Source organism: Mauremys mutica, chromosome 22 (assembly GCF_020497125.1).
Source record: "Mauremys mutica isolate MM-2020 ecotype Southern chromosome 22, ASM2049712v1, whole genome shotgun sequence".
NCBI classification, from domain to species: Eukaryota; Metazoa; Chordata; order Testudines; family Geoemydidae; genus Mauremys; species Mauremys mutica.
Genome location: NC_059093.1, coordinates 18,686,943 through 18,700,648, shown reverse-complemented (window position 1 = coordinate 18,700,648; position 13,706 = coordinate 18,686,943). Strand labels below are relative to the sequence as shown.

General features: G+C 44.4%; 1 protein-coding gene across 5 annotated transcripts in view; it reads right to left on the bottom strand.

The window, feature by feature from the left end:
- PKNOX2 (PBX/knotted 1 homeobox 2) overlaps positions 1–13,706 on the bottom strand; it is a 651,385-nt gene that overhangs the window by 315,595 nt on the left and 322,084 nt on the right. For 3 of the 5 annotated variants that reach the window (XM_044997252.1, XM_044997249.1, XM_044997251.1), the window contains one exon: positions 9,345–9,453. The exons of 1 other annotated variant lie outside the window; for it this stretch is intronic. In XM_044997252.1, coding sequence (XP_044853187.1) covers positions 9,345–9,431 — 87 coding nt within the window. In that variant the 5' untranslated portion in view covers positions 9,432–9,453. Of the gene's footprint in view, positions 1–9,344; positions 9,454–10,343; positions 10,455–13,706 lie in introns of those variants that run through there. One more of the 5 variants, XM_044997253.1, reaches the window with a different exon arrangement.

The window sequence follows — 13,706 nt, the reverse complement described above, 5'->3', positions numbered from 1 at the left end:
TTCAATAACTCAGACATAGGTTAGGGATTTGTTACAGGAGTGGGTGGGTGAGAGTCTGTGGCCTGCATTGTGCAGGAGGTCAGACTAGATGATCATAATGGTCCCTTCTGACCTTAAAGTCTATGAGCTGTAAGGCTAATGTAAACATTGAGCTAAAAGCCCAGAAATGTGATAGCAAGTGATCTGACTTTTCTCCAGCGCCTTCCATTCCAAAATGATTTCTAAACTTAACCTGATATACACTATGAACTTTAGGCAGGCATCTCTTCATCTGGTACTGAACAGAGTCACTTTGCTAGTGAAATGCCACTGGTGTAACAGTGCACAGTCCCACCACAAAACAAATTAGGACAGGAAGTGAAGGATGGCATGTCCAACAGGTAATCTGTTCTAAATCCCCATTAGCTAATGAGGGACCCTTCAATTTACATATTTTAAAACAGTCTCTGTCTTTCTCTGTCAAAACCATTGTCATGTCCTAGTTTTCCAGTGATACCCCAGAGCACAGCACTCTGTGACACCATGGACACAATTAGTCCCATGTCTGGAATGCCATGCCGCGGGTCGAACGATATCACTGCAGTTCATGGGATTAATAATGGTATCAATGACATAGGAGAATTTTGTATACTGGGAGGTCTTTGGGGAAGCAGGAATTCCCAGAGGGACTCACAGAAGGGAGTAATCACTGGAGAGGTAAGTTTAAATGATTTCACCGTTGGATGTCACCAGAGCCTAGATAATGGGGTTCATACTTCTAGCTTTAACTGAGATCTGTTTCAGCTCTGTAATGCACCTTTAAGATTCCCTCCTGTCCATCTTGTAGCCAGTAACAATCTTTTCTAGAGGTCCAGTTGGCTCCTGAGCTTGCTTCACAGGACAGTCTTGCCACCATGAATACACATAAAATTCCAGGAGTGCATACACCTGTGTGCATTCCCCTCAGCCCCAGGCACCCACATCCACCCTCTCTGGAAGAATGTCCCACTATTCTTTTTATGTGAATTTAATTTTCCTATATGTATCACAATATCTGTTACCCATGTTGGCTGGCCTTGGGCTAGTTCTTCACCTTTACTGTAGGACGGTCCATTCCCTTCCTCCATCTGTTACTATGTGAGTTCTGTAACTGTAAATTCTTCAGGGAAGGGGCTGTCGGGCACCTAGGCTGCGTTTGGCTGCTGGATTACAATACATAATAATTCTGAAATGAGATGAGATGAGAGTAGTAGGAAGAAAGTCTACGCCCTTGTAGCAGAGGCCTGGTATGAGGCCTGAGGCTTGAACTAAAGTAATGGTCAAAACTTGATAATATAAAGCAAAGTTAAGTTGTAAGCAAGAGGCAGGCCCTGCTCACAGAATTTGGCCAGCATAGGGCTGATATTGCAAAAACACATACTCCTAAGAGGTGCTAGGCACAAAACACTCATGTAAACACATTCCAGAAGGGTGGTACCAGAACACCCCTATAAACATATTCCCCAAAGATAACAGGAACATTCTGACCCTTCTTAAGGATAAGGTCAGGATAACAGCATGATGAATAGAGATGTTTTGATCAAACCTACAGGTGCAAGGCAATGGGTGGACCATGGCACCCTAATATGTCAGAGGGTTGCACCCTGATATTTCAAGGGTAATATGTAACTTGCTTGTATTGGTGTATAAAGGTGTATCTCAGAGGGAGTGTCTTTGTTTGATAGTGAAAAGTCCCACCACTATCTGAGCCGGTCCATTGTCACAAGCATACATGTGTTAGTGTACCTGTAACCATTGAGCTGGGGCATTAGCAATGTGCTTCATCAGCAATAAACCTGACCCAGTGCCTTTTCTATGAGCCAAGTCTGTAAATTTATTGGGTGGTTTGCTTGAGGTCTGCTGTGCCAGCTGTCTGCGCAGAGCTGGGACAGCACATGGTAGAACACACGGGAGAACACACACGCAGCCAAACATCTGACAACACTGATGACACCTAGGACAATTCTCACACACACATGCACATACACACACACAAACCTGTATGCACACACTCGTATCTGTATCATGCGTGTGCACAAACAGATATGTTAATGCACACACATGTGCATCCCCCCACACAGACGTAAGTGTTCTCTGGGTCACAGTATACAGTGCAGGTGTTTCTCATCTGTAAAACTCATGAGTTGTCTCCAAGTATCCCAAGGATACCTATTCATTTATATCAGCTGCTCTAGCTGTAGCGGGAGCCATCCGAGGAATGAACCAAACTCTCAAAGCATGCTTGAAATGAACAAACTGGTTCTTAGCAAAGAGGCAAAAGGGACATTCCTATTCTTGTACCAACTAAGCGGGTCATTTACGGTAGAAACTCAGATGTTTTCAGACCAAGGCAAATCAAGTTCTTACTGGGCATCACATTTCGGAATAACTTGAAGTGCTCCCCACTGAACGCAGATATTACCATAAATGTGCGGTTGGAGCCTCCAGCTCGGTGGCTGAAATGGTGCAGTACAGCTTGGCACACACGGGCCAACAGAGAAATGCATGTTTGAAGCAGCGATTGATTTCTCCTGGGACACAAGAGCGTTTGGCATCCGGACTAGCCGTGAAAGTCCCTTTCAGCAGCTGTGATTTGTTAATCCACAGTATAATGTGAATTAAATAAGGCTCTTCACACTTAACTAACCCCCACACCCCACCTCCAATCTACATTCTTTTGCAATGTTTGGGTGTCTGATGCAGCTACCTACTAATCTCTTCGGCCCTAAACATCTCCCAGCTGCTGACTACAGCCATTATGGAGGAATTCCAGCAACTCAGACCCAGTGAACATTTAATCATAAGCTGTTAGACTCTGAGGAAATGGGCCCCTCCAGTTTAAAACTGAACTAATGGAAAGGGAAGCATTCTGTTTATGTCCTAAGCATACCGCAGAGCCTGAGAGCTCATGCCTTTGCTTACTTTATATGTTGTATTTGTCTGTGCAAAAGAGTTCATGGAAGGTCACTGACGGATGGGCTTGTTTGGAAGAGGCAGCCAGAAGCTGGGCAGCAAAATGCAGCAGCTCTCTGCTGTCTTCATCCCCTGTGGGACTATCTGCTGCCCCATCCCTCTGTACTGATCAGTATGGGCAGGCAGACAGTCACCCGTCCTCTAGCCACAAATGAGGGATCTCCGCCTCCCAGTTTGCAGGAGGGGAAACAGCTTCACAGGGATGTGCTTAAGGTCACAGGGTTAGTCACTAGCAGGGCTAGGCACAGAACCCAGAACTCCTTATTTTCAGCCCCACACTAACCACTAAGGGCCAGATTCTCAAAGAAGCTCAGCTCCTGCTGTGAACTCCCAAAGGCCTGAGCAAGGACTGGGGCGTAAACTGCACCACCCCAGGAGTAGTCCTGGACACTTTGTGCTCCTCTCTTGCTCCAGGAGGACAATGATTTTCTATTTGCCTATACCTGCAGCAGATTGCTGCCCACTCAGCCCCACACATTCTGCTGTGCTGGCCAAGCAGAACTAGTTCCCAAACTGTGTTCCGTGTATCACTGTTGGTGACCTGCAAAACGCTGGGAGGTCACATAGTGCAGGATCCTCTTTGTTTCCAATGAATTGTAAAAGCCTGGAAGCCTGAAGAAGCAGCTAGGAAACAAGGAGCAGGAACAAGCCAAGTTGCCTCGCCTAGAGGCCATCGCTACACAAGAATGGGAGGAGAAACATAAAGCATCGCCAAGGACCGGAACTACCACGACGAGGAGCCATCACTTGGGAACAATAATGGGAACTGCCACAGTGAGAATCCTGGAAACCAGGGGAACTAGATGTACAAGTGCAGGGAGCAGGGAACATGCAAAGGAGCGAGATGGGGGAGGGGAACAGAACAGATCAAAGTGGGAGATGAAATAAAGAGCACAGCAAGCCAAGTGATTACTTTCTTTTCCAAAAAGGACAAAACACTTATTGCATTAAACGCAGTAAAGGTGTTCAGCTTCCCCAGAGTGACCAGAGCCTGTGAGAGACGGAGTTAACTTACATGAGAAAAAACTAAGGTGACTACGAACAAACTTCAGAGAATAAAAATGGGCAAATAACTGAAAATGGAATGAGAGAGCGATAAGGTGGGTGAGGTACTGTCTCTTATTGGACCAACTTCTGATGGTGAGAGAGACAAGTATTCTGGAATTGTTTGAAAACTAGCTCTAAATTCACTGAATACATTATCTGGATGAGCTCCACTCACACTGCAACTGATGAGAGAGATAGCAGGCTTGTCTACAAGAGTGTTGATATGGACTAGAGAGTGTGAATTCTAAACCACACAGTGTTGCATGTTAGCTGGCCATGTAGACCTAGCTGGCATGCACTAAAAGTTCGCTAGTGCATGTTAAGGTAGCACTAAGAGTAGTACGCAACACGCTGGTGGTTGGAATACACACCCCTCTTGTGTGCACTCACTGTTGTGCCTTGCAATCAACCCTGAGACAACAAGAATGACACCTTTGTTGATAAACAAAAAGAAACCTACCAGTTTTCCAGGAACTGAACTGCCTCTATGGTTCTCATCTGTTTAGACGGTCACAGTATTTTTTATATGACTTATTCCCAGCCACATCACAGAGTGGATTAGACAAGTTAAAGAGTAAAACATATAAATACTGATGGGTCAGAACCCAACCCTCACCTCCAAACCCCTGTAATTTTTAGGGAGGAGGCCCTGGCTTCCAATTCAAGGCTCTTCAACAGAACCTTCTCTGTGCAGGCGGGTTCCAGGTTAGCTCCAGTGCACAAAGGGGCCTGTTCTCTGTATCTAGTTGCAAGCAGACAGTATCTCAGGAAAGCTGATGTCATGAGGCACCTGTCAAAACTGGGCTAAAAAACCTACTAGAACAGCTGTTGAGATTGCTGCAGTATCAGATTTGAATCTCCTGATTCAGCTTTGAACACAAAGCTCTGTGCCCAACCTAGCTCCACCATGGATAGAAATGCTGCCTTTTTAGTCACTGTAATAATGGAGCCACGAATGCAGCTGCTTTTAGAAAAGTTAGGTGTGTTGGCCCAAAGAGCCCAGCACAGACTGTGAAGCACCCCTGGTATTTTGCAGCAATTGAATCTAAATAATGTCACAAAACTCCATGTCCAAGACTTTTGGGTGCTTTGACAGACATTCTTTATAACAACTAAATCCTTATTTGCATTTGGACAGAGATTTGTTCTAACCCTTAGAGCCACATTATACAGGAAGTATTTTTTCCCTGAGATAGGTTGCCAAAAAATTTTAAATAAATCAAAACATTGTTTACATTTTCTTATGGTTTCTTCCCCTAGCTTCTATTTAGTTAAAGGGTTCATATTTCTAGCTTGTTAACCTACAAGTTGTGCTATGCATATGATGTGGGGTGAGGGCAGAAGTGTGCAGAACTGAATGGAAAAGCCTTTACCATTTCATTCCGTGCATTTTCACCTCCTTGAAAAGTTGCTTTTCTGCAAAATATTGGGGTCTTGGGGCAGAGAGGAGAAGGAGTTGTTTTTTGGTTTGGTGCATAAAATCCAGGCCAGTTTTCCAGAGCCAGTTCAGATAAGTCCCTGGATGTCAGGGATGGCATGAACCCAGTGCCATCAAACTTGAACCCAACCGTTGCCCAGCCTTAACTCTGAAGGTGAACCTCAGGAGGAACCTTGCCAGGGGTCCAGATTTGAACCCTTCCACCTCCACCAGCTCTGACTCCAAGCTGTCTAATTATTAGTGTGACAGTAAAAGAACCATCTTCCTGGCCATCTTCCTAAGTACACCTTTACTCCGCACTCTGAGAAACAGTCAGCAAGGCCTCTGGAAAGCAGCTAAATCAGGGAAACAGAAATAATAGAATATGACAAACTATATGACTTGTCCCAACCAATCCAGTTTGCAACTAGAAAACACACTGTGAAACCAGCTCAGCATTTGTATGGGCATCCAAAGAGTGGTGACAATACTGTGCTTATTTCTCACTTCATGCCGACTGCCACACTCAATTCACTGCATGCCCAGTGTGTTCATCTTCCACTGCCAAGTTCTATTTTCATAGAAATGCCACAAACTCATTTTTAGTTTTGATATGAATATTTCACTCAGCTCCACCTTTTAGTGGCTTCAGTGCATTGAATCTAGCCGTTCTCAACTTTTTCCATACTATGACCCCATGTTACAAAAGAAGAATTTCTGGACCCACTTCCATCTTGCCATAGTACCCCTAGACTTGTTTGCCACCTGCTGCACCCAGGGTCCATCAAAATAAAGAAGCCTTGAGATTTCCTTATATATACATTTCCTCCTAGCAAGCTCTTGGTCCAATGGGTCTCATAGTCAAATACTAACGTTTTAGCATTGTGTGGTCTACTTAATCTAGCTCCTGATTGGTAAATATCAGAATGCAATTTGTTTGGTGTTCTGTTCCTGGCTTGAACTAGACAGTCTAAGTTCATTAACAGTGGGGATGAGCAAATAACTCACAGCATATAAATTATTTTCCCTCTGAGTGGATCACAGTTTCCTCACACTTAGTCATTCTCCACATTTATTCAATTCATGTTGTAGGGTTGTTTTTTTAAAGCGAACTTTGTGGCTTTATAATGAAGAATTTGCTGCCAGCTTTTGATGCAAAATCTGAATTGTGTTCGTTGTTTGATATTGGGCACATAAGCCACATGCTTTTGTCTCCTGTGCCTTTTGGGGTGAGTGTAACTGATGGAATCAACAGCAGGGCTTGAAGTAGCACCTCAGGGAGAAAGAGCAGATAAACAGGATTAGGGGGGTTGCAAAAATCAAACTCTTCCTTTTGTGTGCCCCCCAGGCACTCCTTGAGATGTGGTTCCTAGGAACATCAGGCTATTGTAATGTTTACTAGATGAGCGCAGAGTGGCCCATTCATTTTTCTGTTGTCATGCTGGCACAAAGTAACTGCCTGTGAATGTGCTGCCCAGGGGTTAAGGGTTTGTTCAGGTCCTTGTTTGGCTAGTTTAACTGGGGAGGGGCTTTGGGAACTCTACATCTCTGCTGCCCCATTGCATATTAATAAAAATACTCCAGTCTGGTGTGAGCAGTTGAGCTTTCAGCTTTACTTTAGCTTTCTGCCAGTGAATATGACATTGCTCAAAAGTCCCTGGAAAGAGACTATAGAAGAGGCTTGAGCAGCGCCAAAGAAAATTCACCTTGAAATCAGAGTGCAAATGCCAGCACATGTTTTGTAGTATTCACCCAACTCCAGTACATTTGCCGTACTGGTCCTGCCTTCTGAAATACAGGCTGATCCCTTAGCCAGCTTTGCATTAGACCTATCTACAGAAAAGCACTTGTTTTAGCTGTCTGAGGACTTCAATGGGATTGACATGGTGTGATGCAGGTATGTGTCAGAGTTGCTGAGACACCACAGCTGTCTTTTCATAGGGTATGTCTATACTACCCACTGGATCGGTTGGCAGCGATCTATCCAGTGGCGGTCAATTTATCATGTCTAGTCTAGACGCGATAAATCAACCCTGAGTGCTCTCTCATCAACTCCTGTACTTCACCACCGGGAGAGGCGCTGGCAGAGTCGACGGGGGAGCATCAGCAGTTGACTCACTGCAGTGAAGACACCGTGGTGAATATGTTGAGTCTGAACTTTTGATGAGCTTAAACTTAATCCAGACTTGATGTCTCTGTCTGAAACTTTTAATCAAAGCTCTGACCTGCGAACTACTCATGACACCCCCCCCTCCCCTTAAGTAGCCATCTCCCCTTTTGTCTTTTTAAATCTACATTTTAACCTGTTTTATCCTGTAGAATCTTGATTGATTATGCATGACCATTATGATCTGTTAATCACTTTGTTTACTTCTGTGTATAAATATTGATGCTCACCCCTAATAAACTTGCCACACTTACTCCGAAGGCTTTTAAGCTAAGGATAGTGTGAGCCCGTTGATCAACGAAGTGTTGTCTGGTCTCTGACAGATTTGTGAGCCCCATACCAACTCCGCACGAGCTCGGGTGCTGGAGAGGTGAGTAAGGACTTGCTTTTTTACCTAACAAATAGATCTAAGTACGTCGACTTCAGCTACGTTATTCACGTAGTTGAAGTTACATAACTTAGATCGACGCCCCCACCCAGTGTAGACCAGGCCTAAGCTTGTATCTTTTATAGTTCTTCAAAGAGAGAATTAACTCAGCAACACAGCAGTGTCTCCTTTCAGCTGGCAGGCCTCCAGCTCCTCTCCCCCAGCCCTTTTCTCCCAAGTACTGTATATGCCAGCTACAGAGAGCTGAGCACTTTTCCTGCTTATCCTAGTGTCTGGTAAAGAAACTCCACTTTGGAATCCAGGCCGAATTAAAAAGGTCATATGATGACTATTCACTACTCACCCTTCCTTTCTCAAACAGATTAGATGCAAAAGTAACAATTTTTAAAAGGCACCAAGAGATAGGACCAACAGTCACAAAGTCACAGCACTTCCACCCAGTGTAGGGGTGAAGTTTCACGCTATCTTGGAGTGAGTTCTTTCAGATCAAGCACATTGTGAAACCAGCCATTCTCTGTATACCCTCTTTACACCTCTTACCTCTTGGGAAAAATATCAGATGACGCGACTGGCAAAACTTTTGAAAGTGTGTAAGGCTCAGATTTGTAAAGTGATTTAGATGTTCCTGTGCTCAGTGTCATCCCAACATCTAACTGATTTAGGTGCTTAAATGGCATTTTCAAAAGGGATTTAGGAACTTAGGAGTCTAAATACCTTTGACTGTCTCCCAAACCTGTGTTCTGGACTCTGGCACAAAAGATTCCAGGGTGGCATATTCAAACTGGGGAGTCTAAAGTTAGGCCTGGCCAGATTTCCAAAGATGCCTCAAGATGAAGCTAGTTGTCTAGTGGGGTTTACAAAGTCACATGAATAGGTTAGTCCCATAGCTCCCATTAGAGTCAATGGGAGTCAAGCTACAAACTTATTCAGATGTGTCTGAACCTTCCAGAAGGTGCCAACGTGTATTTTTGGGCACCTAAATACCTTTGATAATATGCGGCCTAGGAGATTTGGCATTTGGGGATATATTTGGTTAGAGTATGGCACAGAACAAAATCCAGTAATGCATTGCAACTTCATCTGCATTTGGTTCTAGATAACAATGTGAGATCCTTCCATTTCTTGCCAGAATCAATTTTGCTTTGCACTTGGCAGCAATACCAATTCATAAGGAATTTTTTCTTTGATGCTAAGTCCCCTGCTGTTTTTCTGTAACACTCCAAACTCTTCTACAAAGGCTGTAAGTGGAAATCCATGGAAAGCCCCTGGCCAAGTCTCACTGCTGCTGCATGTTTGAAGGGTGGTGTTGGATGTGAGCTCTGCAGCACACTCACCTGCTGGCTGTCTTGGTAAGGGGGAGGGGGCACACTCTGTGTGGCCATCATTGTCAGAGCTGGTGCTGGGGAGACATGTTGCATCATGGGATTGATTCACATCTAGAACCTGTTGATGGGAGAAAGTTCAGCTTGATTAACCAAAAAAAAAAAAAAAAAGGACAAGTCAGTCAAAAGATGAGACACTGCCTGCTCCCGAGTGAACGCTGCCTTCAGGGCATGAAGCAGCACCCCTCCATCAGTCCTGCACTGGTCCTGCCAATGAGCTCAGTCTACTGAGTCATTTTCCTATGTGGCCCCTACAAATGAGCTTCTGCCGTTAGAATTACTCAGACTCAAAACAGTTCAGTACTGACACTCTAAGATGGCTGCGTTTTGTTGTTGTTTGAAGTGGCATAGTTGTGCTAATTGCACAAATCCAAAGTCCTGACTCCAAGACACACTATGAAAACACTCACTATTCAGGGGGTGGTCATGTTGCCAAAGGAAACTCGGTGAGAGGGGAACTGTTCTGAAATATTTCAAGCTTGTGATCAGCTCAGGCCTGAAATATTAGTCAAAAGTAGGCGTACAAGCGTTGTTATTGTTCATTGCCAATTGCCAGTGTGCTCAGTACAAACTCTTGCTGTATTGTATGAGTAAACAAATATGGAGCCATTGCATCAACCAACTCTACTGTACTTTTAAAAATATTTCTATAGCTTCATGCACATTCTCCCCACAGGTAGGCCCCATTTATCTTGTGGCATATCAGCCTGGGACTAACATTACTCACAGTACATCTTGCAACAGTATATTTGAAAATCTGTCAGGAGGACAGAAGAGTACAGGGTCACCAATTAGTCAAACATTGAATGACTAAGTCAGTTTCATTCCCATCTGCTGTCTTCTGATTCAAAACCTTTCCAAACATATCCATTTATAGTATTAAAAAATAACCCTAAACAATGCTAAATCTAGGAGATTTACTGCTTTATGCAAACTGAAAAATCTTTCTACCTTTTTTACATATCATGATATAATAGACATATAGAGACGACATTCTTTGCTTTCTAGATAACCATTCTGCCTGTGGGATCAGGTCCAGCTCCAGCTTTTTTGCCGCCCCAAGCGGCGAAGGAAAAAAACAAACAAAATGATTGAGCTGCCACTGAAGTGCCGCCGAAGATGAAGAGAGAGACTGAAGGATCCGCTGCCTAATTGCTGCCGAAGACCTGGACGTGCCGCCTCAATAACCAGTGGAGTGCCCCCCATTTCTATTGGCCGCCCCAGGCACCTGCTTCCTTTGCTGATGCCTAGAGCCAGCCCTGTGTGGGATGCAAATAACTATGAGCCTAACTGCAAGTGAGGGAAATATTGAGAGGAAGTCGTCCTGTTAACAAGAGCAGCCCTGGGGTGGAGCCAGTTGTGGCCCCTTGTGCTGATGCCACTGCAGTATCACAGTCTGTTGCCATGCACTGACTGTGATGTCACTAATTCAGCATTATGATGTGAATAAATAATCCTCAAGGAAGGGAAATTGGGTTGGCAGAGAGCAGACACTTAGTTATTTTTTGATACTGAACAAAAAAAATTGTGGAAAAATTGGAAAGAGTCCAGTGGAGGGCAACAAAAATGATTAGGGGGCTGGAGCACATGATTTATGAGGAGAGGCTGAGGGAACTGGGATTGTTTAGTCTGCAGAAGAGAAGATTGAGGGGGGATTTGGTAGCTGCTTTCAACTACCTGAAAGGGGGCTCCAAAGAGGATGGATCTAGACTGTTCTCAGTGGTAGAAGATGACAGAACAAGGAGTAATGGTCTCAAGTTGCAGTGGGGGAGGTTTAGGTTGGATATTAGGAAAAACTTTTTCACTCAGAGAGTGGAGAAGCACTGAAATGGGTTACCTAGGGAGGTGGCGGAATCTCCTCCTTAGAGGTTTTTAAGGTCAGGCTTGACAAAGCCCTGGCTGGGATGATTTAGTTGGGAATTGGTCCTGCTTTGAGCAGGGGGTTGGACTAGATGACCTCCTGAGGTCCCTTCCAACCCTGATATTCTATGAAAAACCATGGAGGGAAAGCCTCCAAGCTTGTGGACAGTAAATAGATGATCTGGAAAAAGGAGTAAATAGTGATGTGGCAAAATTTGCAGACGATACAAAATTACTCCAGATAATTAAGTCCAGAGCAGACTGAAGATCTCACAGAACTGGGTGATTTGGCAACAAAGTATCAAATTGAATTTCATCTGCCAAATTCAAAGTAATGAATATTGGAAAACATAATCTCAACTGTACATACAAAAAGATGGGGTCTAAATTAACTAATACCACTCAGGAAAGAGATCTTGGAGTCGTGAATAATTTTCTGAAAACATCCACTCAATGTGCAGCAGCAATCAAAAAAGCTAATAGAATGTTAGGAACCATTAAGAAAGGGATAGATAATAAGACAGAAAATATCATAATGCCTCTAGGGGCATGAATCACTTGATGATTGCCTGTTCTGTTCATTCCCTCTGAAGCACCTGGCACTGGCCACTATCAGAAGACAGGATACTGGGCTAGATGAACCATTGGTCTGACCCAATATGGCCATACTTATGTTCTCTATATAAATCCATAGTACACCCACATCTTGAATACTGTGTGCAGATGTGGTTGCCCCATCTCAAAAGATATACTGGAAGTGGAAAAAGGTACAGAGAATGGCAATAAAATGATTAGGGGTATGGAACAGCTTCCATATGAGGAGAGATTAAAAAGACTGGGACTTTTCAGCTTGGAAAAGAGACGACTAAGGGGGGAATATGACAGAGTTCTATAAGATCATGTGCAGAAGGTAAATAAGGAAGTATTAGTTACTCCTTCACATAACACAAGAACTAGGCGTCACCCAATGAAATTAATAGGCAGCAGGTTTAAAACAAACACTAGGAAGTGCTTCTTCACACAATGCAGTCAATCTGTGGAACTCATTGCCAGGGGATGTTGTGAAGGCCAAAACTATAACAGGGTTCATAAAAGAGCTAGATAAGTTCAAGAGCTAGATAGGTCCATCAATGGCTGTTAGCCAGGAGGGGCAGGGATGCAACACTATGCTCTGTGTCCCTAGCCTCTGTTTGCCAGAAGCTGGGAGTAGACAACAGGGGATGGATCACTCAATAATTGCCCTGTTCTGTTCATTCTCTCTGAAGCATCTGACTTTGGCCACTGTTGGAAGACAGGATCCTGGGCTAGCTGGACCATTGGTCTGACCCAATATGGCTGTTCTTATGACTGTTATTTGCCTGACCCAAAGTGACTATCTGCATATGGAGGGGCACAATACTCCCTTCTGTAGGGTCCTATGCAGGGTTTCCAGAATGAGTCAGATCAATTGAAAAAAATAACAGTGTTCGGTGTCTTGTAGATCTATAGGCAAAGGGCAGAGGCAATGCACACAGTCAGTGCTCTGTTAGGGATGTTCAGAAATAGTGAAGAGGAAGACAGTAAAGAACTAAATTCCTAAGGAAAAAAAGAGAGCAACAGCAAAATACCCAGATCTTGGCAGGTTCCAAAAAAAGAAAAGGGCATACCTAGGAGTCAGAAATACCAGTGAGGCACAGACTGGTTCCTGTAGGCTCCAAAGCAATTCAGTGGAGCGGCGAACAGCGGAGGCTAACAGAGGGAGTTTGCCTGGGATCTGTCCAAGAGGAGGTACACTAAGTGCTGCATTAGGGGGGCTGTGTTGGTGAGTATCTGTTGCAGGGGACAGCTTGTCAGTTTGACCGTATGCTTGATTGTTTGTTTGAAAAGTGTGAATTGGGAGAGCTTTGATCCAGGTGGGCCTTGAGTGGGCCTGACTATTATAAACCAGCTGAGTGGCGAACAGCAGAGGCTAAAAGAGGGAGTTTGCCTGGGGAGAGCCCACTGAGGCTTTCATCTCGCGGGCTTCTGTGAGTTGCTCCAACAGCTGAGGAAGCTCTTAAAAGGAAGAAATTATGGAAGGTGAGCGTTCAGCTGTTGTAACCTGCACAGGTTGTGCCACAGGACAGAAGCTACTTTGTCTGTACAAAGAGCAAGCTGGTCTCCATATCGGAAGAGAAGGTTTGAGGGCTGGAGAAACAAGTATTGATCCTGCATTGCATATGGGAAATGAAGATTTCCTGGACAGACGTCAGGATATGCTTCTACGGGCACAACGTTCTGAAGAATCGGAGCAGGCTGCGCAGAGGGGACTGAGGGACGGTGAAGAAATTTGGCAGCATGTGACCTCCAGAAGAAGAAAGAGGAGCGTCCATGTACCAGCAATGGAGATACAGATGAGCAACTGTTTTCATGTTCTCTCCACAGGTACTAATGCGGAGAGTGGACTAGATGATACATCTGAGGGTAGGGAGCAGA